Source organism: Hypanus sabinus, chromosome 6, assembly GCF_030144855.1.
Source record: "Hypanus sabinus isolate sHypSab1 chromosome 6, sHypSab1.hap1, whole genome shotgun sequence".
In the NCBI taxonomy this organism is placed as follows: domain Eukaryota; kingdom Metazoa; phylum Chordata; class Chondrichthyes; order Myliobatiformes; family Dasyatidae; genus Hypanus; species Hypanus sabinus.
This window is the reverse complement of record NC_082711.1, coordinates 88972296-88998334: the sequence shown is the minus strand read 5'-3', so window position 1 is coordinate 88998334 and position 26039 is coordinate 88972296. Positions and strand designations below refer to the sequence as shown.

The window sequence follows — 26039 nt, the reverse complement described above, 5'->3', positions numbered from 1 at the left end:
TCTGAGGGAGGAGTTGTAAAGTTTGATGGCCACAGGCAGGAATGACTTCCTATGACGCTCAGTGTTACATCTCGATGGAATGAGTCTCTGGCTGAATGTACTCCTGTGCCTAACCAGTACATTATGGAGTGGATGCAACTTGGACAGCATCCTCTTTTCAGACACCACCATCAGAGAGTCCAGTTCCACCCCCACAACATCACTGGCCTTACAAATGAGTTTGTTGATTCTGTTGGTGTTTGCTACCCTCAGCCTGCTGCCTCAGCGCACAACAGCAAACATGATAGCACTGGCCACCACAGCCTCGTAGAACATCCTCAGCATTGTCCGGCAGATGTTAAAGGACCTCAGTCTCCTCAGGAAGTAGAGACTGCTCTGACCCTTCTTGTAGACAGCCTCAGAGTTCTTTGACCAGTCCAGTTTATTGTCCATTCGTATCCCCAGGTATTTGTAAACCTCCACCATGTCCACACTGACCCCTTGGATGGAAACAGGGATCCCCGGTTTGCCATGATAAAAGCATTGTGCAACAGGAAGTAGGATACTGCTATATAGCCATGCTTGTGTCTTTAAAGTGGTATAAATGTGTAGCATTAACTTCTCTCAAATCCAGGGGTTTCAAACATTTAACAACTTTGAAGTCTTCCAACTGGCAGAGTTCTTCAGCTAGTTTATCCATTCATGAGCAACTGATGTTGGCACATTGTCATCCTAGCTAAGTCCCTTATGTAGATCTTGAAGGATCTTAGCAGATAGCACGACCAGACTCAAGGTTCCTAAACGATCATAATGGAACTAAACGTGGAGAGAATCCCCCTTCTGGTGAGTGGTCTATCTTGAATCATGATCTTAAACTTGTAAGTATCAGACTGTATGCACCATTGCACAGCCAGTAATCTCTCCACTGAAGGTATATTTTGATCCAAGTCCTTCATGTCTTTTACTGTTGCTTTTCTGATATCACTGCTAGCATGCTATATCTGTTGCTTATTCACTTTGTGAGTTGAAAGCTGCCTTTAGCACAAATGGATACAAGATCATGACAGAGGGACACCACTTTTTCCTCAGGACACTGACACAAAGGAGTCATCAACGTAGAAGCTATGCAAAACCCTATCCACTGTCTTACAGCTGAACTGGTCTTCCATTGTCTTGTGTGCATTTTCTAAGGGCAAAGTTGGCACAGATTGGTGATCTTGCTCTAACGAGATGTACCATTATCCTAAAGTCCACCATACCTTGGCTGAGGTCACCATCGGGCCACCAGAGAAACCTCAACAGATCTGCATCTTCTGCTGGTTCTTTAACCTGATGAAACATTGATTCAGTATCTGCCATGATCACCACTTGTTCTTTTCTGAATCTGGTAATGACTCCAATCAGAGAGTTAGTAAGATCAGGTCCCTATAAAAGCTGAGCATTGTGATATTCCCTGAGAAGTCACTCCGCAGTCATACACAATGTGAAGTTTCCCTTTTTGGGGGTGATAAACACCATGATGCGGAATATACTAGGCTTTCCCATCACTACATTGCAGATCCTCTGCTGGCACTCTTTCAGCATAACCTGGAGATGATATCCTTCATGAAAGCTGCATGGTCAGTGCGAAATGACAACTCCTTCATAAACCTCTTGGAGTCAGAGCATGCTGTTCAGCAATCTTCCCGTTATTTGGCATGTTAACGGGCTTCTTTCTCAAAAGTAAACTAACCAGGTAGTGCTCTAATTACATAAGGTTCATTATTGACATGGCAAATCACTTGGAAAGGCTGCAGTGCTTTAGGCACATTTGTCCTTATCAGCAGCTCAATTTCTGAATCAATCTCTGGCAAGTGGACAATTTTCAGGTGAGACCTTCCCTGGAGGTACATTGGTTGTGGTGTGTTCTCTTTCTGGACAGGCATACTTCCCTGTGTATAGATGTTGGATAGTCACAATAGCTTTCACTATCTAAGCCAGCTACTTCTAATCCTGACACAATATAGCTACAGTTGGCACGTGGCCTAGTGGGCAAGGCATCAGACTAGTAACCTGAAGGTCACTGGTTCGAGCCTCAGCTGAGGTAGCGTGTTTCTGTCCTTGAGCAAGGCACTTAACAACACATTGCTCTGTGACGTCACCGGTGCCAAGCTGCATGGGTCCTAGTGCCCTTCCCTTGGAGGCCTGCAGCTTGGGCGACTGCCGGTCTCCCTTACAACCCTGCCCAGGCCTGCGCCCTGGAAACTCCAGGATCTCCATGGTCTCTCGAGACCGACAGATGCCACCATAGCTACTCAAACCTTCTCTTGACCTATAGTGCGTAAGAGAATGCTAAGAGTTTGAGCTTATTCATTAGCAGTACACTGCTGTACTTCCTTGATCTAGGAAAGCATAAGTAACCATTGTCTTGTTACCCTTTGTAGACTTCACTTGTATTGAAACTATGGGCACGATCACCAGCCCCTGTAAGGCCATTACATACCACTGTTGAGTCTGATTGTTTCACAGCTTATTCAGATTCAGCACTCTTTTCGTTAGAGTGAATGTGAGGTATGTTGGGATGCTTGCCACTGCAAAACCTTGTATGAAAGAGGCTTGTTGCATTCTCTGCTGACATGTCCTGTACAAAAATAGCCAAAGCAGACACCATTTTCTTTTAGGAGAGCAGTCTTCTCACTATGAACCTTTTCTCTCCAGCTGAGTACACAAATCCAAGGTATGTTCACCCTCACAGAACAGACAAACCCCCTTCGTCTGACAAGATGATTTCCCTTCCATTAGTTCCAGGTTCAGATTCAGCTTTGCAACACACACATGAAACGATGGAGGAACTCAGCAGGCCAGGCAGCATCTATGGAAAAGAGTACAGTCGACGTTTCAGGCCAAAATCCTTCAACAGGATTGGCAAAATAATGATGAGTCAGAGTGGGAAGGTGAGGGGGGTGGGGAGGAGGTGATAGGTGAAACGGGAAGGAGGAGGGGTGAAGTAAAGAGCTGGGAAGTTGATTAATGAGAGAGATACAGGGTTGGAGAAGGGGAACTCTGATAGGCAAAGACAGAGGACCATGGGAGAAAGAAATAGGCGAGGCACACCAGAGGAAGGTGATGGGTAGGCAAGGAGATGAGGTGAGAGAGAGAAAAGGGGATGGGGAATGGTAAAAGGTGGTGGTATGGGGGTCATTAGCAGAAGTTCAAGAAATCCATGTTCATCCTATCAGGCCTGCTGAGTTCCTCTAGCATTTTGTGTGTATTGCTTGGATTTCCAGCATCTGCAGATTTTCTCCTGTTAGTTTTAGCTGTACTTCTCACTTGGTGGCAAAGTTGCTTCCCTTAGCTTAAGAACAAAATTGTGACTTAGTTTTGCGTGCAGCTTTGCTTACTGCAGGTGATGGAGCATTTTATTTCTTCCCAAGCACCAAGTGTGTCGCAATCTTTATTTGCCTTTCAATAAAATCAACAATGTCAGTGAAAGTAATCTTACAGTTGTCTTTCTTGCAGTTCACAGACCACCATTCTTCATTTATCCCTAAGCATATAGGACAATTTCTTTATGACAACCGGCATATTAGCAGGCATGTCCAACTCAAGCAAGTACTGTGTCTCTTCCATGGCATTGCAACAGCCTCTAAGAAAAATGACTAGTTTTGAAGAGCTTTCCTATCTTCAAATTTGATAGGTACTCAAGAAAGCCTTTTGCATGTAGGCAGATGCAATTTTCTGTACATAACCAAAATGCTCCTGTAGTAAAGCCTTAGCTTTTAGGTGCCCTCTCTTAGGCTCAGCATGTTGGTAACTTCTGTCATGTTCTCAAGAGTGATCTCTAGTGTGCTGTTCAAGGAAATGGAGGCACTCAATAACTGTCAGGCTTGTTTTTAACACTGTTTTCAAAAGCCCTCATGAATGCATGATACTGCAATGGATTTCCATCGGAGATTTGAATCTTTTAGGCAAAAATGAAATGTGTTGCTTTTGTATCAATATGGTTGTTATTTTATTTTGCTTCCTCATATCAGTAGTACTATTTTGACCTTTATCACTGAAAACGACTGTTTCCGTGTAGTAGGTTAATGTCCCCATGAGTACCTTGAGCTATTCAGTATGACATAGGCACTCACCACACTTGAAGCTCTTAGCACATTAACTTTGGCCACATGTGTAATAATTTCTTCTTCCAATTTAAACTCTTCCTTCCTTTTCCATGGCTGTTCTGAGAGGGACAGCTCAGTCTTCTAGTGCATGTTTGTCCTTCAATAATTGTCGATGTGTGATTAATGCAGCTAAATCAGCTTGTGTTTCAATGCAGGCAGAGGAGGTAGATGCAGAAGATTTTCTTACTGCAGCAGAACTTTGAGCGCTGATGTTGGACACACTGTCGTCCTGTTTCACGTCATCCTGTGGATCAAGTGCTCTATGCTCAAAACATGCCTTGGAAACTGAGAAACGTTGTCTCAATTTCCCTCGGACAATGTATTCTGTTGTTGCAGCAACATGCCCTTCAATATAAGACATTTGGGTCAACCATTGTTTTGTATCCTCTATGAATGCACTGCAATAGCGATCAATGTTTGAAAAACATTGGTTCTGTTCTTCATGTTTGGCCTTGGGAAGTAATAAGATTAGTACGCAATGTTGCATAGCAACAGCCTCACAGAGAATGGAGAAATCCTCAAGATGAGGTTGCACTTGTAAGGCATTTTCTTCAATTTTCATTAGTAGATGGTATTAAACCTTTAATTTTGATCACATTTGGTTCACACTCCTTTTGAAGACTTTCATTTGGATTAGCCTTAGTTTTCGATTCAATTTCTCTTTTGCAAGCCTGCATTCCTGGGTGGGTGGTTCCAAAACCATGCCTTGATACACTTGTGTTACTTTCTCTAGTTGCACGACTTGCAATTAACTCTTTCTTTGCCTGCAACATCGGCAATATTTGATTAAATAACCAAGTCAACAAACAAACCAGACCAAACAAACAGCTTTCAATTCAAACGTTGACAACTGGAATAGTTCAGCAATTCAAGAAAACAAAGTGATGGACCCTTAGGCAAACACTACATGACTGAACAATGGTCTCCGATGGACGGTCAGCACTGACAGTCCAAAGCTGTGTTCAAGTCACAAACACACAGCATGAATCAACAAAAGGTCGCAGATAATCCGACCACAAGCTGCTTTTGTTCCTGATGTATTGAGTGTTATGATTTAACTTTGCTAAGGGGTCTGAGACAATCCTTTGTGTTTGTTTGATATAACTCTTTTTGTAGCAGTTACTTGAAAACAAACCAAAACAGCTGAGAAACTAAGCCAGGGTAATCGACACTGTATGACGAATTTCCCGAAAGGTATCCTTTATTATGGAACTGGCAAAGACCAACAATCTTGTATCAATTTTTATAAAGAAAACAACAAATCTAAATTAGTGATTTTAGCATTCAAATAGCGTAACTAAACATTCTAATTAGCAATATAACAGCAATACAAAGCATAATTAGCAGTTGAATTAAATTAGCATTCCAATTAGCGAAGTTTACTAAGTGGTCAACAAAAAAATCATTTCCCCCTTGCTCACTCCCTCTGGCTAACAACTAACTAACCCGAAGCATGAACATGTAACTACACTCATTTGGCTCTACCACGTGACAGATTACCCGTAATAATGGTATCACAAAATAGACATAAAATTGATATGTTGCTCTGACGATGCCTTTCACTCTCCAAGAAGTGTTGTGAACTCGCCTTCCTGGCTGTTTGATCTCACAGTACACCAGAGCTGATTTCACATGCTAAGACAAGCATGTCCCTGTCTCACTGGGGCATGAGATCTGTCAGCTACCCTCACATGGTTTAGCCTGCCTGTCAAAGTGGTGTACTGAGGTGTGGTTGCTGTTGCAATGCAAACAGCTACTTGGAGCCACTGATGAGCTCTGAGTGGTGAGGACCAAAGGTGAGTGACCAGCCCCATGGTGGACATGATTAGCCATTTCACCAGAGGTGCTACCCCTCTGTGGACAGTTAATGGACTGCTTTCGTACAGTGCGTTTGACATTTGCATCCTCCAAATCTTTGTGTTCATTGTAACATTCACAATGATTGTCAATACCTTTTGTTGAAGTAGTGAAATAAGTTCACTTTCACTCCCAGCTGTTTCTGACATCTTTGAGCCTAAATGTTTGAAACTACAGTGAGCAAAGCAGTTCTGAGTTGTCTTGCTGTTAATTTCTTGCCAGCTATCAGTGACAAAAATCACTGCTTTTTGAACACAAATATGCATCTGGGGCTCTTTTTAAAAAAAACACCGTTTACCCTAAATATGAAGTAGTGTTTTGCGGCTATACAAGTGCATGCACCTAACACTAGTTAGAAACTGTTTCGTAACAGTTTCCTGTCCCAATTAAACAGCTTAGTCTCACAACGAAATGAAGGGAAACCCGGCTATTTTCTCAATTAGTTTTTGTTCTTTAAGAGTTGTTACGAATAAGCGACTGCCCTGACAAATGGAATGCCCAATTAACCAGAATCCACAGTATTTTCCTTGTTTTTCTTTGAGACATTATAAATCTATCTTTAGTAATGCAATATTGGATTATTTGGGAATCTTAAAGACATTCATGACTCATTTATTTTCATTTACAAAAGGTGACCAGATCTACAAATGTAGGAATGATCCTGATGGACTGATGTTTTCATGTCCAGTAACTTTTTAATGTGAGGTTAGAGTGTAATTGGGAAATCACAGATGTAGTTTGTTCATTTATTTCACCTTTGTCATTGTACTATTTTACTCAGTTTTTTGGGATATAAATATGCTTTTCTGGTTGCCATTCTGCTGTTGACTTTGAATACTTTATTCTCAGGTCAGTGTATTGTAATGGTATTGTACAGCACGTTACTGAATAATGCATAGCATGACTGGCAGGACAAAATTAATATTTATTTCATCTACTGCCTTTAAAAAAACATAATACTTTCGGTCTTAGTATGCAGTAATGCATATAATCGCATTTTAACATGAAAGTTGCATGGCTAGCAGCTATTATCTGGCGGCACTAGGATTAAATGAAGCAGACTGCCTATGCGCAAATGCAAACACTCAAAAATAGGTCTGACTGTTCATGTTGGTATATAACCCTAACCTCTGAGGTTATTTGATTTCCTAGGACATAAGGTGACTCTGGCCTTGAGCTCAGTTTCCTGGTTAAAGGCTGGCAGCATTACACTTCCTCCAGCTGGAACCGGGCCAGAATTTAGGTAAGAATTATGGTGGTGGTAATGTGGCATATGAATGAAGGAAAGTGTTCATTACCCTGTCTAACCTCGTGGAGTTTATCGCAGTCAATGAATAATAAAGTAGGCCAAAAACAAAAGCCAATGTGGGAATGAAGAAGGGAATTAACATGAATGGAGCCTAAATAATGTTTGAGCCCTCCTCCATAATGACAAGATTATTGTGAACAAACAGTTAGTACAGTATACTATGAATTCTGCAGGGCTTCAACCTAAAACATCAGCCATTACATTACCCTTCGTCTTGGCCCAAAATGTCGACAGTGCTTCTCCTTATAGATGCTGCCTGGCCTGCTGAGTTCCACCAGCATTTTGTGTGTGTTGGTTGATCTAAAGTTGTCTGTCTTCAGGTAAATGCCACAATGCATCTGATTTTTTTTTACAGAATTTTTGGAAGTTACAGTAAATAGGCACAACTACTTGTGCTTGTCGATTGCACTAGCTATTTTCATTGTAAGAATGGAAAATAATAAATGAAGTGCTTAATTTTTTCCCTCTTGCTCCACTACCACTGCCAAGGAAGTTTCAAGCACAGATAAAGCAAAAAAAAACTTGACTTTTATGTTATTGTGTCCCTTCAAGCAGTGTACTAGAATTTCAGATTGTTATGGATGGTCACATTTTGTACAGGTTTACAAACTGTATGATTCCATTCCAAGTGAAGAAAAGTACTCAGCAACTTTATATCAAGGGCACTATTTGCTATTGAAAGTTGTGTAGCAATGCTTTGCATTATAATTCAAAATCTAAGTTATAAGCAATCTGGTCATTGAAGTTGTAAGGCCTGGTACTCCTGAACATTCTTTCTCGCTACCCTGAATTGATAAGAGAGTTGGCAAACGGGTGGTATTTTGGACATCCTGGAATTACTGGACTTGGTTGAGGGGAAAAGGCTGGTGTGAACAGCAGCCTCAGATGAATGTAGGGGCTGGATTACCTTTCACCATTCATAGTGTCACCTTGTAGGAAACAAACCTTTTTAACCATACCATGATTTATTCTTTAAATTTTAAAAGTTTAATGTATGCTGGCTGATTTAAAAATCCCGCAGTGCAGGTGTCAATGTGTGTATCCTATCATAAATGTATCCCTAAAATGCTGCTTTAACGCATCAAGGAGTTCAGACGGGTGGGATTTTGAGGAGGGCAAAGGAGGGCACTAAATAACACTGAGGACAAGATTAAGGTCCATCCGGAATCATTTTGTAAGTATGTTAAAGTAAGGATGAGGAGGGGCCTCTGGGGATCAGTGTGTGCAGTAAGAGAATGTAGGTGAGGTCTTAGTTGAATACAAGCAAGAATTATTCATTTAAGGAGAAAGACAGTGTAACTGAAGAATTCGGTGAGGGGAATGGTGAAACTCTAGCGAAAAAACTACCACTTGAAAGGGGTATTGAGGGCTCAAAGGTGGATAAATCCCAAAGGCCTGATAGATTTATAAAATTCCAGCTACTTCAGGATAAGAGGAAGGAATTTCCTGAGGCTGCAATTTTCAAATTTTCCCTGGCCACAGAGATGCCTGGTGGCTAAGCAGCAGCAAATACATTATCTCAATTCAAGAAAGGATGCAAAGATAAGCCAGATAATTAGAAGCAGGTGAGCCTAACATGAGAGCTAGAGAAATTATCGGGAAGATTTCTGAGTGTCAGGGTTATAAAGAACTGTCAGCGTAGCTTTGCTAAGCGGAGATTCTGACTGATGATTGAACTCTTCAGAGGTAACTGGGGATGAATAAGGTGCGTGTGTTTGATGTAGTCTACATGGACTTCAGTAAGGCCTTTTTGATAAGGTCCCACATGGGGAGTGATCCAAAAAGTAAGAGATTATTAGATCTGAAATTAATTGGTTGTGGTAGGTAGAGACTGGTTGTGTTCAGAAGCCCTTAACCATCAGTGACCTTCAAGGATTGGTGCTATGATCCTGGTTTGTCATATATGTTAACAATTTGGATATGGGAGGTTCAATTAGTAGACGACATGAAGTTTGGTGTGAGTGTAGTGAAGAGTGTAGCCTTCAGCTACAGAATGATATTGATGAGTAGGGCAATGCCAAAAATAATTTCACCCTTTTAAAAAGGTGATACATTTAGGAAGGACTAATAAGGCTATGAAGTGCTGAGAAACAGAGTGACTTGGTGTCTATGTTCATGGAATTCTGAAGGTAGCAGTGTAGTTACATAAGATTTAAAGCAGTATGATAAAATATGAGATGAGGGATTTGTGGTGCAACAGTATAAAACATAATTACAGAGTTTTACAGCATGGGAGCAAGCAGTTTGGCCAAATTTGCCCATCCTTGACTATCTGAGCTAGTCTTATTTGCATGTTTAGTAAAATGGATACACCATGTCTCCCATTTACCTGTGTTTCATCCATATCCTCTTAACTTTTCCTATCCATGTAATTGTTCAGTTGACCACTTTCTCTCACAGCTCGTTCTATATACCTATCGGTGCCTGTAAGGGAGGACGTCTGGTCAAGGTGAATAGTAAATCCTTCAATCTACCTCAATATGGTGCTTGCACCTTATTTGTTCTCTGTAACATTTTATTCTGCATTCTGCTATTGTTTGTCCTTTTGTACTACCTCAATGTGTGTATGTATAGATTATCTGGATGGCATGCAAACAAACTTTCACTATCTTGATATACGAGACAACAATTTACTGATTATCTCTGGAAATCTACCTCTCACACCTTAAACCCTCCTCTAGTTTTTGACATCCCCATATATCCATATCTATGCCCTTAGGACTTTATAAAGCTTTGATGTTGCCCATTCACCACCTTCACTCCTACACAGCAGTTAAACTGTACTGCTGGTCACCACGGCACAGGAAGGATGTGACTACAGTGGTGAAGGTGCAGAGGAGATTCTCCAGAATGGATTGTTTAACTGTTGAGTAGAGACTAGAGCGGCAGAATTTGTTTACATTAGAGCACCAGAGGCTAAAAGGAGACCTGATTTAGAAGGTACGAGATTGAGTAGCCCTGGGTGGATGATGAGAAAATTTTCTTTTGGCAGAAATATAACTAGAGGTACTGGGTTGAGGTAAAGGGACAATTAGCCCGACTTTAGTTGTTGGTAGGATATTCTTTACTAAATGAGGCTTTGGGATACTTGAAGATACATGATCAAGGTAGCTAAACCATAGTTTCCTTGAGGGAAAAATCTTGCTGACAAATCTTGAAGAAATGACATGCAGGACAGACGAAGAAGAGCCAGTGGATGTTGTTTACTTGGATTATCAGATGGCTTTTGACACATTGCTGCATATCAGGCTGCTAAACAAGATATCCCTGCCCATGGTATTAGTGGAAAGAAACAAGCATGGATGGAAGATTGGCTGACTGGCATAAGGCAAAGGCTGTGAATAAAGGGGGCTTTTTCTGGATGGCTTTCAGTGAATAGTGCTCTTCCATAGGGACTTGTGTTGGGTCTGCTGCTTTTCATGTTATATGCTAATGATGTAGATGATATAATTGGTGACTAAATATGCAGATGATACAAAGAGAGTTGGAGGGGCAGGTAGTATTGAGAAGCAGGGAATCTGGAGGAGGACCTGAGCAGATTTAGGAGCAAGGGCAAAGAAGAGGCAGCTGAAATACAGTGTAGGGAAATATATGGTCATGTGCTTTAGTAAAAGGAATAAAGGCATAGATAATTTTCTTTTTTTGGTAATTTTTTTAATTGAGGTTCATCATCAAACAAACATTTCCATAAGATGTATTTCAGACATTGTACATATATATCACAAATCTCCACAAAGTATTTATCTGGGGTATACACTTATAGAAAAGAGTGGAAAGAAAAAACAAGCAAAAGGAAAGAACTATGTAGAAGTAGGGAGTGATCTTTTTTTTACAACAGATTCATTGATTTGTGAGAATAAAATCAGGCCTATGAAGCATTATGTAGTTAAACCGTTTTTCCCAGTATGAATCAAATTGTTCCAGCTTATGATTAACAGATGCTGTTATCTTCTTCATTTTGTAAATGTTCATTGTAATTTTCATCCATGTATTTAAAGTTGGGCTCTCCTGTGATAACCATTTCCTAGTAAGAGTCTTTTTACCAGCCATCCACAGTATATTCATTAAGTATTTCTCTTTTCAACCATTCTTGAGGTATATATCCAAAATATATGCTCTTACTCTCCAAGGGTATTTCACATTTAAAGATGTCTTGTAGGGCATTATATATTCCCCTCCAATAGTTTTTGATAGCAGGGCAGTCCCAAAAAATATGATAATGATTTGTATTTTGATTTCCACAATTTCTCCAGCAAACAGGGAGGTTACTATCATAATGGGATTTCTGAGAGGGTGTAATAAAATATCTTATTAAGTTTTTCCATCCAAACTCCCAACATTTCTGTGAACTGGTACACTTCCATTGATATCTCCATATTGTTGTCCATTCTTCCTCAGATATATAGTATCTCCTTCCTTCTCCCATTTTGTTTTAATGTATGAAGTCAAATGTGTTTTAAGATTTGACAACCCCTTATACATGCTTGAAATGATTCTGCCATTATCTGAATTATATGCTTTTCTAAAGAGCTCTATCAAGCATGTATTTGCCTTGGTTACATTTTTAAGCATCTTATTAACATATTGTTGCATCTGTAAATACAGATTTTTAAAAAAATCTTGTTTTTCTAATAAGTGTTTCTCTTTTAGCATTTCAAAACTGAACAGTGCTCCTTCTTTTATTATGTTGCAAAGAACTGTTATTCCTTTAGCTGTCCAGTCCTTAAATCTAGCATCCAATTTATTTGGTGTAAAATCCAAGTCATATGCACACCATTTAAGAATTGCAATATCTCCCTCTAGTTTATATTCTTTTATAGTAGTTTTCCATATTTTAAGAGTCAATTTCACCCTTGGGTTATCAATAGTGTTTATGTACCTTTGCAGGTTGTTATCAGCCAAAAGTGCTTGTATGGGGATGGGAAGTACCCGCTCCTCAATGTTTTTCCGTTGAGCGTCATACGATGGGTTGCACCAACATATCACAGCTCTCAACTGTGCTGCAAAATAATAATCTCTAAGAGAAGGTAGGCCCCATCCCCCCTTTTCCTTTGCTAATTGCAAAGTTTTGAGACAAACTCTAGGCCTTTTACCCTGCCAAATATACCTTGATAGCATCTTGTTCCATTCATTGAATTGATTTTGATTAATTTCTATTGGTAGTGTTACGAACCCCGTAACTGGGTATCTTACCAGCAAAGATAGGAGTAACCGTAGAAGTCTGATGATACTATTTTTAACAGTATTTATTAGTAAAAATACACAAAAATAACATCAATGCAAATATACAGATAATATACATCATCAGTACTAAACCTAAAAGTGCGGGTATAATAATAATAAGAAATAAGCTCTATCATTGTCTCAGGGATAATGAATTGTCCGATGGAAATATAAAGTTCTGTTCAGTTCATACAGGCTGCAGTAGTTGTTGTTCGCGGTGTTGCAATTGTTGAAGAGAGAGAGAGTAACTTACCGACTTTCCTTTTACGATCTTGATCCGTCTCCATCCTTTAGCTAGACAGTTCCGTGGAGGACTCGTCACCCAGACAAGGGTGGACACACACACAAGCCCCCACCGGTCTTGTAGCGTCTCTCCTGGTGCATCTGAGGGGTGTTCCCCAGACCCTGCTTTTATCCCCACTCATGGGGTCTCAGGTGTCAATCAGGTTGGGATGATGCAATCCCTCAACCAGACCACTCTGGTTGCCCCCTGAGGGGTTTCAGTGAATAGAACAGTACTCAACACACGATCCCTTCTCCAAGAGACAATAGCAGTAATCTCACCTTGTCAATAAGAGACATTCCAACCTGTGCTGTGCGCCTCTCTCATAAATTTGTATGAGCTGTTTATCTCTCTCATTTCCTTTGATAACAGCATTGGAATAGTAGCGATTTGCGATTCTCCGGGGGGGGGGGGGGATTGGCGATTCTGTACCCTTCTGCCCATCAGAGTTGCTCCTCATTCGTAACACTCCCATCCTTCTAAGAATTTTTACCACAGGGAAAAATTACCTAATACAGAGTCTTACAGAATTTCAGAATCTAACACAATACAAAAGAGTTTTTCACTACAGAGTAATACAGTTATGCATTCAATTTAGCATCTAAACATTTAGTGATTATATTGTCATTTCCTTTAATATCTTAATATCTTGTACCTAATAAAATTCCTGTAGCATCAGACTCCATTTTAATAACCACCTATTTTTATTATTTTTCTTCAGCAAAACAGGGTTGTGATCCTAGCTCAAGTGTATATTACAAAATGTGAACCAATACATGTGTGATTATTCTGTAGTACATTACCAAAGTTTATGCAAATACTAATCTTTATTTTACTTTTAAACTCAACAGTCAATCTTCCATGGTGTTGTCTTTATTATTTACATGCTTTATCGAAGTCCCTTAAAACCAGATTCTGTTTTTTAAAGTGGCATTTCGTCAACCTTCGCCCCTTTTCCACTTAACTTGCACGTGGTTAGCTTGCTCACCAGTGTGGAATAGGCTTTCGCATACTCCTTTCATAGGAGTTACTTAGCCCATCTTCTAAACTTCCACACAATTCTTTATTTTTAAGCAAGTCGTTAGTTTTATCTTCAGGACCCGTCATTCTATTAGTTTTCAGATTAATATCTGCAAGCGATCCCTCTTTGTCCAAACAACATTTCAAATTCTGCTTCTTCACAGCACACCCTTGAATAAGGTTAGCAAGTGGGGTACCTTTACATTCCAAATCAAACTGTAATTGATTCGCAGGCACCTTGTTAACAAGCCATTGTTCCTTCAGCCTGGTTACTGCTTCTGACACCAATCCAGACTTTAAATTTTCTTCGTTCAATTTAGGAACTACATTTTTCCCTTCTCCTTCAATAATAATATCCACATCACCACCTTTTATCACCTCACTAACTTTTAACACACCTTCTAACACAAAAAACTGGGAATTCTCACTTCCCACTAGTACCAAGGTTAACCCTTTCTTCACTGAACCAAGTCCATCTGACCCACAAGGACTGCATTCCTTTTTAACTGAATCAGATACCTCAGACTTTTCCTGAGTTTCATTACTAGGTTCAGTACCACGTGCATCCACATCTTGATCACACTCAAACGGGACATCTGCCTCTTCCAGGCTTTCAATACCCGTCCCCTTTTCAAATTCTAAGTTCCCCTGATCCTCCCAGTTACTCTCGGGGCAACTCGCTTCTGGAGTAAACTCAACCCTGCAGGTTAAAACAACCTCATCTGCTAACCCAGCAAACTCCTTCAAGGTAATGGCATCCTTTTCATTTAGGACTGCCCTCATTTCATTATCGGGAAGACCTTTAAATTCTTCAAATTCTTCAAACAGTTCTGTCAAGCCAGACAGATCATCCATGTCCAACCCTGGACCTTCTAACAGCCTTATCTGTTTCTCATTTTTACTCCATGCCTCTATGCATTTCCTCCTGGCTAAGGGCAAGTCTACCTCCTCTCCGTTACTCTCGTTCACCTCCCTATTTTCTGTTTTACCATCCTCTAACCCCTCTTGGTACAGGGTCAGTAAAAACATCTCAGCCAAATCGATACTGGCCTGATTTAAACTGGTCTCTTTCTCAGCTGTCTTTCTCGACATGCTGCGAGTGGTCGCGCATGCGGGATAGATCTTGGAACCTAGGGGCAGGTCCTCAACACTTACAGGCTTGCTCGTCAGCTTCACTGCTGAACACACGTCACCACCTGCTAAATCGTTACCAAGAAGGACGTCCACGCCTTCTCTCGGGAATTCTGATCGCATCCCTATTTCAACTGGTCCAGATACCAGATCACAATTTATAATGATCCTATGCAAAGGTACAGCTTCTGTCCCTTTTCCTATGCCTCTCAAAGCTACCTCTGCAGTCTCAGAACCAAAATCTAGTACCTTACTGAGAATCAATGACTACTCAGCTCCAGTATCTCTCCAGATCCGCACTGGAACTGGTGTTTCTCCCTCTTTCACAGACACGGTCCCTTCTGAAATAAATTTCTCACGCCCCTCTCGTATTCTATCTACCTGGGGCTTTCTCGTCGATTTGTTGATCAACACAATACATCCTGTAGGGACTGCTGCTTTCCCTTTTCCTGTCTCCTTCCTCGGAGCAAAGCACTTAGATGCAATATGACCCACCTTTCCATAATTAAAACAGGTCAAGCCAGGAACCCTCCTGCCATCTTGCCTTTCTTCCTCCTTATTTTTACCACTAGCTCCCGGCTGAATCTCTGGCTCAGCCGGGCTTTCTCTACCATTCCCACGGTCTTTCTGGTAACTCTTATTCAAGGAAAACTTTGTCTTGTGGGTTAGGGCATATTCATCTGCGAACCTGGCAAATTCGGATGTGGACTTATTCGGCTTCTCATTCAAATACATCCGGATATCATCCGAAACACAACCTTAAAATTCCTCAATCAGAATTAACTCTCTGAAATGCCGAAAATCCTCTTCCACCCTTTCTGCCGCACACCAACGATACAAGAGCACACCCTTCTCATAGGCAAACTCTGCATACATCTGATTCCACACTTTCTTTAAATTTCTGAACTATTGTCTATAGGCCTCAGGTACCAATTCGTAGGCCCGAAGAATGGCCTGTTTTACTTCCTCGTAATTCTCAGACTCCTCCTCCTCCATAGACAACGCCGCATATGCCCGCTCTGGCTTCCCTTTTAACACACTTTGTAACAACGCCACCCACTGATCTCTGGGCCACTTCTGATTCACTGCCACCTTTTCAAAATGCAAGAAATAACTATCAACATCTGTCTCCTCAAACGGAGGTACTAACCTAAACTCCATACTGGCATTAAACCTTTCCTCTCGGTCTGCCCCTTGGACCCTTCTCTCTTGCCTTAACTTCTCTATGTCCAGCTCATGCTACCTCTGTTTCTCCTTCTCCCTTTCAGCTCTTTCATGCTCCCTCTGCTTTTCAGCTGCTTCCAGCTCTTTTAACCTAATTCCATGCTCCCTCTTCGCCTCTAACTCCTTTAGCTGGAGCTCAGACTCCCTTTTCTTCTGTTCCAACCTTCATTTTTCCAACTCTAACTGAGCCATCCCAATAGCTGGTACCTTTTCAGGGGTAGGTTCCACTACCAGCCAAAAACACCTCTTTAGTAACATAATACTGAGCTATGGCCCTCTGTATCTCCCACTTTTTCATTGACGACTTAACCTCTGTGAGTTTTAATCTTTTCGCAATATTTACCAGGTCCGACTTTGTGGCATCCTCTGGTGCCTCCGGAGTCGGGTTTTTTGTAAATTTGTCTACATCCATCTTTGCTGGTTTCCCATCTGGTTACCCGCACAACCAGATCCAAATCTGGACTTAAAAGCCCGATGCACTGGCCCTCCAATTTGGTATCAAATCTCGAGATGAGGCCCCAAGTTGTTACGAATCCCGTAACTGGGTGTCTTACCAGTAAAGATAGGAGTATCCATTGAAGTCTGATGATACTATTTTTTAACAGTATTTATTAGTAAAAATACACAAAAATAATATCAATGCAAATATACAGATAATATATGTCATAAGTACTAAACCTAAAAGTGCGGGTATAATAATAATCAATAAGAAATAAGCTCTATCGTTGTCTAGGGGATAATGAATTGTCCGATGGAAATATAAAGTTCAGTTCAGTTCATACAGGCTGCAGTAGTTGTTGATCGCTGTGTTGCAATTGTTGGAGAGAGAGAGAGTAACTTGCTGACCTTCCTTTTATGATCTTGATCCGTCTCCATCCTTTAGCTAGACCGTTCCGTGGAGGACTCGTCACCCAGGCAAGGTTGGACACACACACACAAGCCCCCACCAGTCTCGTAGCGTCTCTCCTGGTGCATCTGAGGGGTGTTCCTCAGACCCTACTTTTATCCCCACTCACGGGGTCTCAGGTGTCAATCAGGTTGGGATGATGCAATCCCTCAACCAGACCACTCTGGTTGCCCTCTGAGGGGTTTCAGTGAATAGAACAGTACTCAACACACGATCCCTTCTCCAAGAGACAATAGCAGTAATCTCTCTCTTTGTCAATAGGAGACATTCCAACCTGCACTGTGCGCCTCTCTCATAAATTTGTATGAGCTGTTTATCTCTCTCATTTCCTTTGATAACAGCATCGGAATAGTAGCGATTTGTGATTCTCCGTGGGGGGAGGCATTGGCGATTCTGTACCCTTCTGCCCATTAGAGTTGTTCCTCATTTGTAACAGTAGGGTCTGAAAGAGATACAACAGTATGGGCAGTATATTCATTTTAATAGACTCGATCCTTGAACTGAGACTGAAAAAAGGAATCAGGTTCCATCTTGCCACATCTTCCTTAAATTTTTTATATAAAGGCTGATAATTACATTCTGAGGGGTATCGACTTTCAATTTCTCTTGGTGGGCTATAGTAATATGAAAGTAATTGGGTTTTATCTATGTTGATCTTATATCCTGATAATTGACCATATTATTCCAAGGATTGCATCAGTTTAAGTGAAGAATATGTTGGTTGCCCTAGATAGATCAAAATGTCATCCGCATAACAAGCCAATTTATGCTCTGTCCCTTTAATAGTAATTCCCCCGATATTTTCATTTTGTCTGATGTATTGAGCTAATGGTTCCAGATATAACGCGAAAAGTAGTGGTGACCATGCACAACCCTGTCTCGTACCCCTTTCTAGGGTAAGACTATTTGATAAATATCCATTGATTTTAATCCTAGCAGTAGGATTGTCATATAGTGTCTGTATAGTTTTAATAATTGTGTCTTGGAAATCAAATCTATGTAAAACTCTGTAAAGAAAATTCCAATTAACCGAATCAAATACTTTTTCAGCGTCCACGCTTATCACTATTGCTTCGATTTTTTTTTGTATATGATCCATAATGTGAAGTGTCCTTCGTATATTGTCTTATGTCTGGCATTGTCATATAAAACCTGTCTGATCGTTATGTATCTGTATAGGTAGAAACTCCTCTAATCGTTTGGCCATGATGGAGGTAAATAACCTATAATCTACATTAAGAACGGATATTGGTCTAAATGACCCACATTCCATTTTATCCTTACTTTCTTTCGGTATAGCTGAGATTATGGCTTCCTTCCAACTGGGTGACATTTGTGCCTTTTTTAGAGCCCAGTTCAGTGTGGGGAGTAAAACAGGAATTAACATTATTTTTTTTTATATATATATGTGTGTGTGTGTATACATACACACACATTACATGCATACACATATATGCACACATATATACCCACTTTGGTGGGGAAAAAGGAGTAAGAGAGCGAATAAAGAATAACAACTAAGTAATATAAAATCCACATTATAATAAGTATTTTTCGAGATAGGTATATCACCGTCTACTTCTGCTTCAGTTTAGCTTCTCAACATTTTTAAAGTTAGCCAAACCTTATGGCTCTTCTGAAGGGGGTGAGGACTGTGTTTGGGAAACTCCCGGTCTCTTCCTGATATACTTCTCTCGGCTTCCTCCTGTCTCCTGCCTTCTTGTTTCTCACACTATTTCCCAAGCCGAGCGGGATAATTCCTCAGCTAGGCTTTCCTTCGTTTTAGTCATGCTGACGGGCAACCCTCTGGCCTTCGTGTCTGTAGTCGCCTCTTCTACTGTCTTGTACAGCCATGTCCTGTTGTCATAAAACACTTGAAGTTTAGCAGGGTATGAAGTTTGAAATCCAATCTTATTTTGCTTTAGTACTGGCTTTACTTCGGAGTATTCTTTGCATTTCTGGAGGACAGCGGGGGGGGGGGGGGTAATATTGGTCGAAGTATATTAATTTATCTTCTAAAAACACTCTCTTCTTACCCCAGGCCCTTGGTAGAATCTCCACCTTGGTGCTGTACCGAAGGAATTTAATTATCATTGAGTGTGCCTTTCTATCCTGGGTAGGTTTTGGGCTCTTTCGACTTCCAGCTCCATAGCCGAGGGAAGATCCAGAGCATCTCGCAGTAACTTTCCGACAAACTCTGTCATAGACGAGCCCTCTGCTCCTTCGGGAACATTGTAGATTCTGATATTTTTCCGTCGTGATCTTCCCTCCAGGTCAAGCAGTTTATCTTCTTGGTGATTTAATATTTTTATTGTCTTGCTCAGTATCCATTCCACGTTTTGAACGCGATCTTCCACCTTATCAATTCGAGTCTCTGCCACCGCCATTTTTTGATTGACGCTGGCGAGCTCTGATTTGATATCATGGAGCTGCTGCTTTATATCTTTCTGGACCTCCATTATTTCTTTCAGCATTTTGAAGATATTCGCCACTTCGCCTGAACGAGGCGTGGCGTCTGCCTCGCTAGCATGCGGTCGGGTTGGAGAGCTGCTCGCTGCATTCTTCCCGGCCGCAGTGTCGCTTTTTAAATTTCCATTCCTTTTCCCAATTCTTGCCCCTCTTTTCAGTTCAAATATTTTTCAAAAAATATTATATATGATGGGTTAACGGGGCTTAATACGCGCTTTTCCAGAGGAGCTAGTGACTTAAGCTGCCATTCTCGATGATGACGTCACCGGAAACCGATAATTTTCTATATAAGGAGTAAATTCAGAAATTGGAGGTGCAAAGGTACTTGGGAATCTCAGTGCAGAATTAGGCCATTTGGCCCATTGAGTCTATTCCTCTTGTGCATTATGGCTGATTGATTATCCCTCTCAACCTCATTCTCCTGCCTTCTCCCTCCAACCTTTGACATCCTGACTAACCAAGAATTTATCAGCCTCTGCTTTAAATATACCCAATGACCTGGCCTTCACAACCGTTGGTGGCAGTGAATTCCACAGATTCACCACACTCTGGCTAAAGAAATTTCTCCTCATCGCTTTTCTAAACGGACATCCCTCTGTTCTAAATCTGTGCCCTCTAGTCCTAGACTTTCCCATTATAGGAAACCTCCTCTCTACATGACTCTGTCTCAGCCTTTTCTGGTTGGCAGTTAGTGCTGTTGACTTCCACAGGGGGTCTGTGTTTGAACCACTTCACGTTATGTGTCAATGATTTGGATGATAGAATCGATGACATTGTTACCAAGTTTGCAGACGATACAAAGATCCACGGATAATGTGGCAGGAATTGAAGAAACCGGGTCTGCAGAATGACAGATTAAGAGAATGGGCAAAGAAGTGGCAGATAGAGCATAGTGTATGGAATTGGAAGGTCATGCACTTCAGTAGGGGGCATAAAAGCATAAGCTATTTTTTAAATGGTGGGGGGGAATTCAAAATCAGAAGTATCAAATGACTTCAGAGTCCTTGTGCAGGGTTCCGTAAATGTTATCTTGCAGACCGAGTCAGATGGAAAGGAGGGCAAATGTAATGTTAGCATTCATCTTGTGAGAAGTAGAATATGAAAGAAAAGATGAAATGCTGAGGCTTTATAAGGCATTGGTCAAACCACATTTGAGTATTGTGAGCAGTGTTGGGCCCATTATCTAGAAAAAATGGGCTGGCATTGGAGAGGATCCAGAGGAGCTTTATGAGAATTCGTAAAAATTCTTTACGAGAAGCTTTATTCGTGGAATGAAAGGATTAACATATGAGTGTTTGTAATGTGGAGCTGGGGAAATCGCATTGAAACTTATTGAATATTGGACTGTTTCTTCATGTACCTTCAAGTACACTGAAATCTCATCTTTAATAATGGATTCCACATCTAATCTCTTCCCAGCCACGGAAGTCAGGCTAACTGGCCTATAATTTCCTTTCTTCTGCTTCCCTCCTTAAAGAGTGGAGTGACGTTCGCAACTTTCCAGTCCTCTGGAGCCATTTTGATTTTTGAACGATCATTACTAATGCCTGCACAATCTCTTCAGCTACCCCTTTCAAAACCCTAGGATGTAGTCCATCTAGTCCAGATGACTTGTCTACCTTCAGACCTTTCAGCTCCCCAAGCGCCTTCTCCTTCATAATAGCAACTACAATCACTTCTGTCCCCTGACACAGTGAAGACTGGTGCAAAATACATATTAAGTTTGTCCACCATTTCTTTGTTCTCTATTACTACTTCTCCAGCATAATTTTTCAACTGTCCGATTTCCACACTCTCCTCCCTTTTGCTCTTTTTATCTGAAAACTCTTTTGGTCTTTATATCATTGACTAGGTCACCTTTGCATTTTATCCTTTCTCTCTTTATGGCTTTCTTCATTGTCTACTGTTAGTTTTTTTTAAGTTTTAATCCTCTAATTTCCCATTAATTTTTGCTATATTATATTCCCTCTCTTTCCCTTTTAAGTTATCTCTGATTTCCCTCTTTAGCCATGGTTGCCTCAACCTGCCTTTAGTATACAACTTTATCTTAAGTGTTTTGACCTTTTGAACTGTCCCCAGAAACTTCAGCCAGTGCTGTTCTGCTGATATCCCTGCTAGTGATCCCCTTCCAATGACTTTGGCCAGCTCCTCTCTCATGCCTCAGTAATTCCCCTTACTCCACTGTAATACTGATAGGTCTGACTTTAGTATCTGTGTGTCTCTCTCCTCAATCCCTCCCCAGGGTGAATTCTATCATTTTATGATCACTCTCCTAAGGGTTCCTTTGCCTTAAGCTCCCTAACGAAATCTGGTTCATTGCACAACACCCAGTCCAGAATTGCCTTTCCCCTAGTGGGCTCAACTACAAGCTTCTCTTAAAACGCCTTCTTATAAGCACTCTTCAACTTCTCTGTCTTGGGGTCCAGCACTATCCTGATTTTCCCAATCTAGCTGCATATTAAAATACCCCGTAACTATCATAGTATTGCACTTTAGATGTGCCTTTCCTATCTCCCATTGTAATTTGTGGCTACTGTTCAGAGACCTGTATATAACTTCCATCAAGTAATTTTTACCCTTGCAGTTTTTTAACTCTACCTAGAAAGGATTCTGCATCTTCTGATTCTATATCACTTCTTTCTAAGGATTTGATAATCATTTTTTATGAACAGCAATCCATGCACTCTGCCTGCCTGCCTTTTCAATATAATGTATATCCTTGGATGTTAAGCTCCCAACTATGATCTTCATTCAGCCACGACCTAGTGATGCCCGCAACGTCATACCTGCCAATCTCTAATTATGCTACAAATTCATCTATCTTACTCCGCAAAATCGTGTACATTCAAATATAACACCTTCAGTCCTTTTTCATCACCCTTTTGATTTGCCCCCCCATATTACACTTCAACTCATTCCATGACTACAATTTTGCCCTATTATTTCCCAGTCTAAATAAGTACTGCGTCTACTTTTTTATGCCATCTACTTTATCACAATCTCCCTGCCAAATTAGGTTAAACCCTGTCCTCAACAGGTCTAGCAAACCTGCCTGCAAAGATATTGAGGGCCCTCGAGTTCAGGGTGTATTGTGTCCTTCTTGTACAGGTCGTATCTTCCCAGAAGAGATCCCAATGATCCAGAAATCTGAAACCCTGTCCCATGCACCAGTTCCTCAGGTATGCATTTATCTGCCAAATCATCCTATTCTTACCCTTCACTGGGAAGTGGCACAGGTAGCAAACTAGAGATTACTGAGGTCTTGTTTTTCAGCTGCCTACCTAACTCCCTGTATTCTCCCTTGAAGACCTCATCCTGCTCCCTGTCTTTGTTGTTGGTATCCATATGTTCCATGATTTCTGGCTGTTCACCTACCGTCTTCAGAATGCTGTAGACCAGATCTGAGATATGCCTGAAACTGGCACCTAGGAGGCTGGATAGAGTAGATATGATGAATCTAGGACCAGAGAGCGCAGCCTCAGAATAGAAGGACATCCCTTTAGAACAGAGATGAGAAGGAATTTCTTTAGCTAGAGGATTTTGAATCTGTGTAATTCATTACCATGGCCAGCTGTGGAGGCCTCTTCTGCCTCTGTGACTCACAGTTGAAATTTTTAATTTAATCTGCCTGTGGAGGAACACTGATCCTGACCCAGTGGTTCTGCCCTTCTTGATTTTTGCAGGAGTTCAGTTATGTAACGTGTACGATAATGCTGGAGGGCAGCACGGTAATGTAGCAGTTAGTGTAACAGTATTGCTGTGCCAGCGATCCCAGGTTCAATCTGCACTGCTATTTGCAAAGAGTTTGTACTGCATGTTCTCCCCATGACTCTGGATTCTTCTGGGGGCTCCAGTTTCCTTCCACGTTCCAAAGGTGTGTGGGTCTGGAGGTTAATGGGTGTAATGGGGTGGGCATGGGCTCATTGCGCTGGAAGGTCCTGTTAGCGTGTTGTATCTCAAAATTAAACTCAGTGGGTCAGACAGCATCTATGGAAAGGAATAAGCAGTCAACATTTCAGGCTGAGATCTTAGATCAGGACTAGAAATGAGGTTGGCAGAAGCCAGAATGAGAAGGTTGGCAGAGAGGAGGGAGTACAAACTAGAAGGTGGTAAGTGAAGCCAGGTGGTTGGGAGAAGGGAGATGAAGCTCCTGCAACCAGAGTGTGGCTTCATCATGGCAGTAGAGGAGGCCATGGATAGACATGTTGGAATGGGAACAGGAAATGGAATTAAAATGGTTGGCCACTGGGAAATTTTGCTTTTGTGGACAGAGTGAAGGTACTGGACAAAGAGGTCTCCCATTCTATGTCCGGTTTCAGTGATGCAGAGCAGGTTGCATCAGGAGTGCTAGACACAGTAGAATTGCAGGTGAAGTGTTGCCTCACCTGGAAGGACTCCTTGAGCTATGACCCTAACAGACTTGCCGATGAAGTGTTGGCTCATCTAGAAGGACTGTTTGGGATTTCGTTTTGTTAAGTGTTAAGCATCTCATCACCCATGTGTGTAGACTTAGTGCTTGAAGGGTTGGAATATTGTATAGTAGTAAAGCAATATTTATCACTTGAGTTGGTATTTTCCACTTACAACAAACTTACTTCCTGATTGCAAAATCCAGATTGTCCTGAAATGGTATTTAAGTGATTAATGCTGGAGTAAATTACTTGTGATTTTTATTGGTACATTTTTAATCTATTGTACATGGAGTCTAATATTTTTAACCATTTACCTGTGGTCTTTCAGGTGCATCAACATGTCAGACAAAAGTGATTTAAAAGCAGAACTGGAGCGCAAAAAGCAAAGACTGGCTCAGATACGAGAGGAGAAAAAAAGAAAAGAGGAAGAACGGAAAAAGAAAGAGGTCAGTCAATGTGGGAACAATAGTTGATGTAGAACACTTAAGGTAAAAGAAATGGGTAGTGTAATTGATTTGAACAAGTTCACAGGGATCACATTTTGAAGATTACTTGGTATAATGGTCAATTTATTTTATTGTATTTCTTGCTGGTTGGAGCTGTCAAATGAAGCTCTTTATTCCACATTTCATCAGGAACCCTCCTCAACCCTTCCACCAGGTATCGGCCTATTGAAGTATTCACCTAATAGGTCCCCGAATGGATTCAAGGTTCAAGTTGCCAAATACAGGCAGTCCCCAGGTTATGTACGAGTTCCGTTCTTGAGTCCATCTTTGTCGGATTTGTACATACATCAGAACAAGTACATCCGGTATTATTTAGCATCAGTCAAACGTTTGTCTTAGTATATAGTATATATTTTACCTTTCTATGCATACAAAACACAAGAAATGTATGTATTCCAATAATTAAACCACTGCGTTGCTTAGTAATAATTGTAGCTTTCATCGGGGCAGGGCCTTTCAAATGCTCCATTATTCTCACTTTATCTGTTATCCTTTAAAATTGTTCCGATTGTTGACCAACTGTAGCCTAATGCTTTTCCAATGACCAATGCCATTTCACCTCTTTCCAAACACTTTATTATTTCCACTTTATTTTCAATCGTGATCGCTTCCCGTCAATGGAACAGAAACACTGCGGGTGGTGGGTCCCGAGCTGCGCCGGCTCCTGAGTTCGCTGGGTCCTAAGGACCACCGCACTGAGAAGGGCCAAATGGGACAAGTGGGAGCTGTGCTGGATTTGGGTATTTGATCCTCCACAATATTCTGTGTGGGAATTTAAACTGGAGGTGGCTGTGTTTTTAAGTGGTCGAGTTGCGAGCTCGAAATCAACCCGGCACGGATGGTACGGGAGTCACTGGATCGACATCAACCTGGTACGGGAGTCACTGGATCGACATCAACCTAGCACGGGAGCAGTCTGTCACTAAATTGAACTCGCGAACCTCCGTTCTCCAGTCTGGCGCTGATCTCACTGCGTCACCAGCCGACCGGAACGGGGGGTGGGGGTGGGGGGTGGGGCGGGGTCAGGGTCAATCTTACTAAGAACAATTTAAGCCAAATACAAAGTTAAACACTCAACACAGTGTCAACAGCAACGGCTTAAAGTGGCGGACAGCGTCGCCATCCAACTTAAATTGGTGGACAACGTTCTCCTTCCTCAGTTCATAATTACGAGTTGTCCATAAGTCGGACGTTCGTAACTTGGGGACTGCCTGTACTTTATGACCTCTTGCATAGATTCATTGAATCTCAGCGTTGAGTGATTGTTAAAATTGCATTTTAAGCACCTCTAGAGGTGAAAGTGGAATAGATTCTCAAATTGTGAGAGTTGGTTAGGAAGGATTGGTAAAGCAGGAATAACTTCCCTCCTGCTTTGTCTATAGTGGTGCTGTTGTGAATGAATTATTTTCTAGACATTGGGGGTCCTGCGAATTTTATTTATTGCTGACATTGACTTCTCTGGGATGAGCAACCCTGCAGATATTACTTCATTGTTTAGTGTAACCGAGAGTACATATATCCAACAGTTCCACTTAATCATGCTGGAACTTCTCCAGGGTATGCTGTGGTCA

General features: G+C 41.3%; 1 protein-coding gene across 3 annotated transcripts in view; it reads left to right on the top strand.

Moving 5' to 3' along the window:
* Window positions 1-26039, top strand: part of LOC132395679 (cytoplasmic dynein 1 intermediate chain 1) — a 205188-nt gene that overhangs the window by 12214 nt on the left and 166935 nt on the right. For 2 of the 3 annotated variants that reach the window (XM_059972584.1, XM_059972585.1), the window contains exon 2: window positions 24291-24408. In XM_059972584.1, the coding sequence (XP_059828567.1) occupies window positions 24301-24408 (108 nt within the window). In that variant the 5' untranslated portion in view covers window positions 24291-24300. Of the gene's footprint in view, window positions 1-22658; window positions 22730-24290; window positions 24409-26039 lie in introns of all 3 variants that reach the window. The other variant, XM_059972583.1, reaches the window with a different exon arrangement.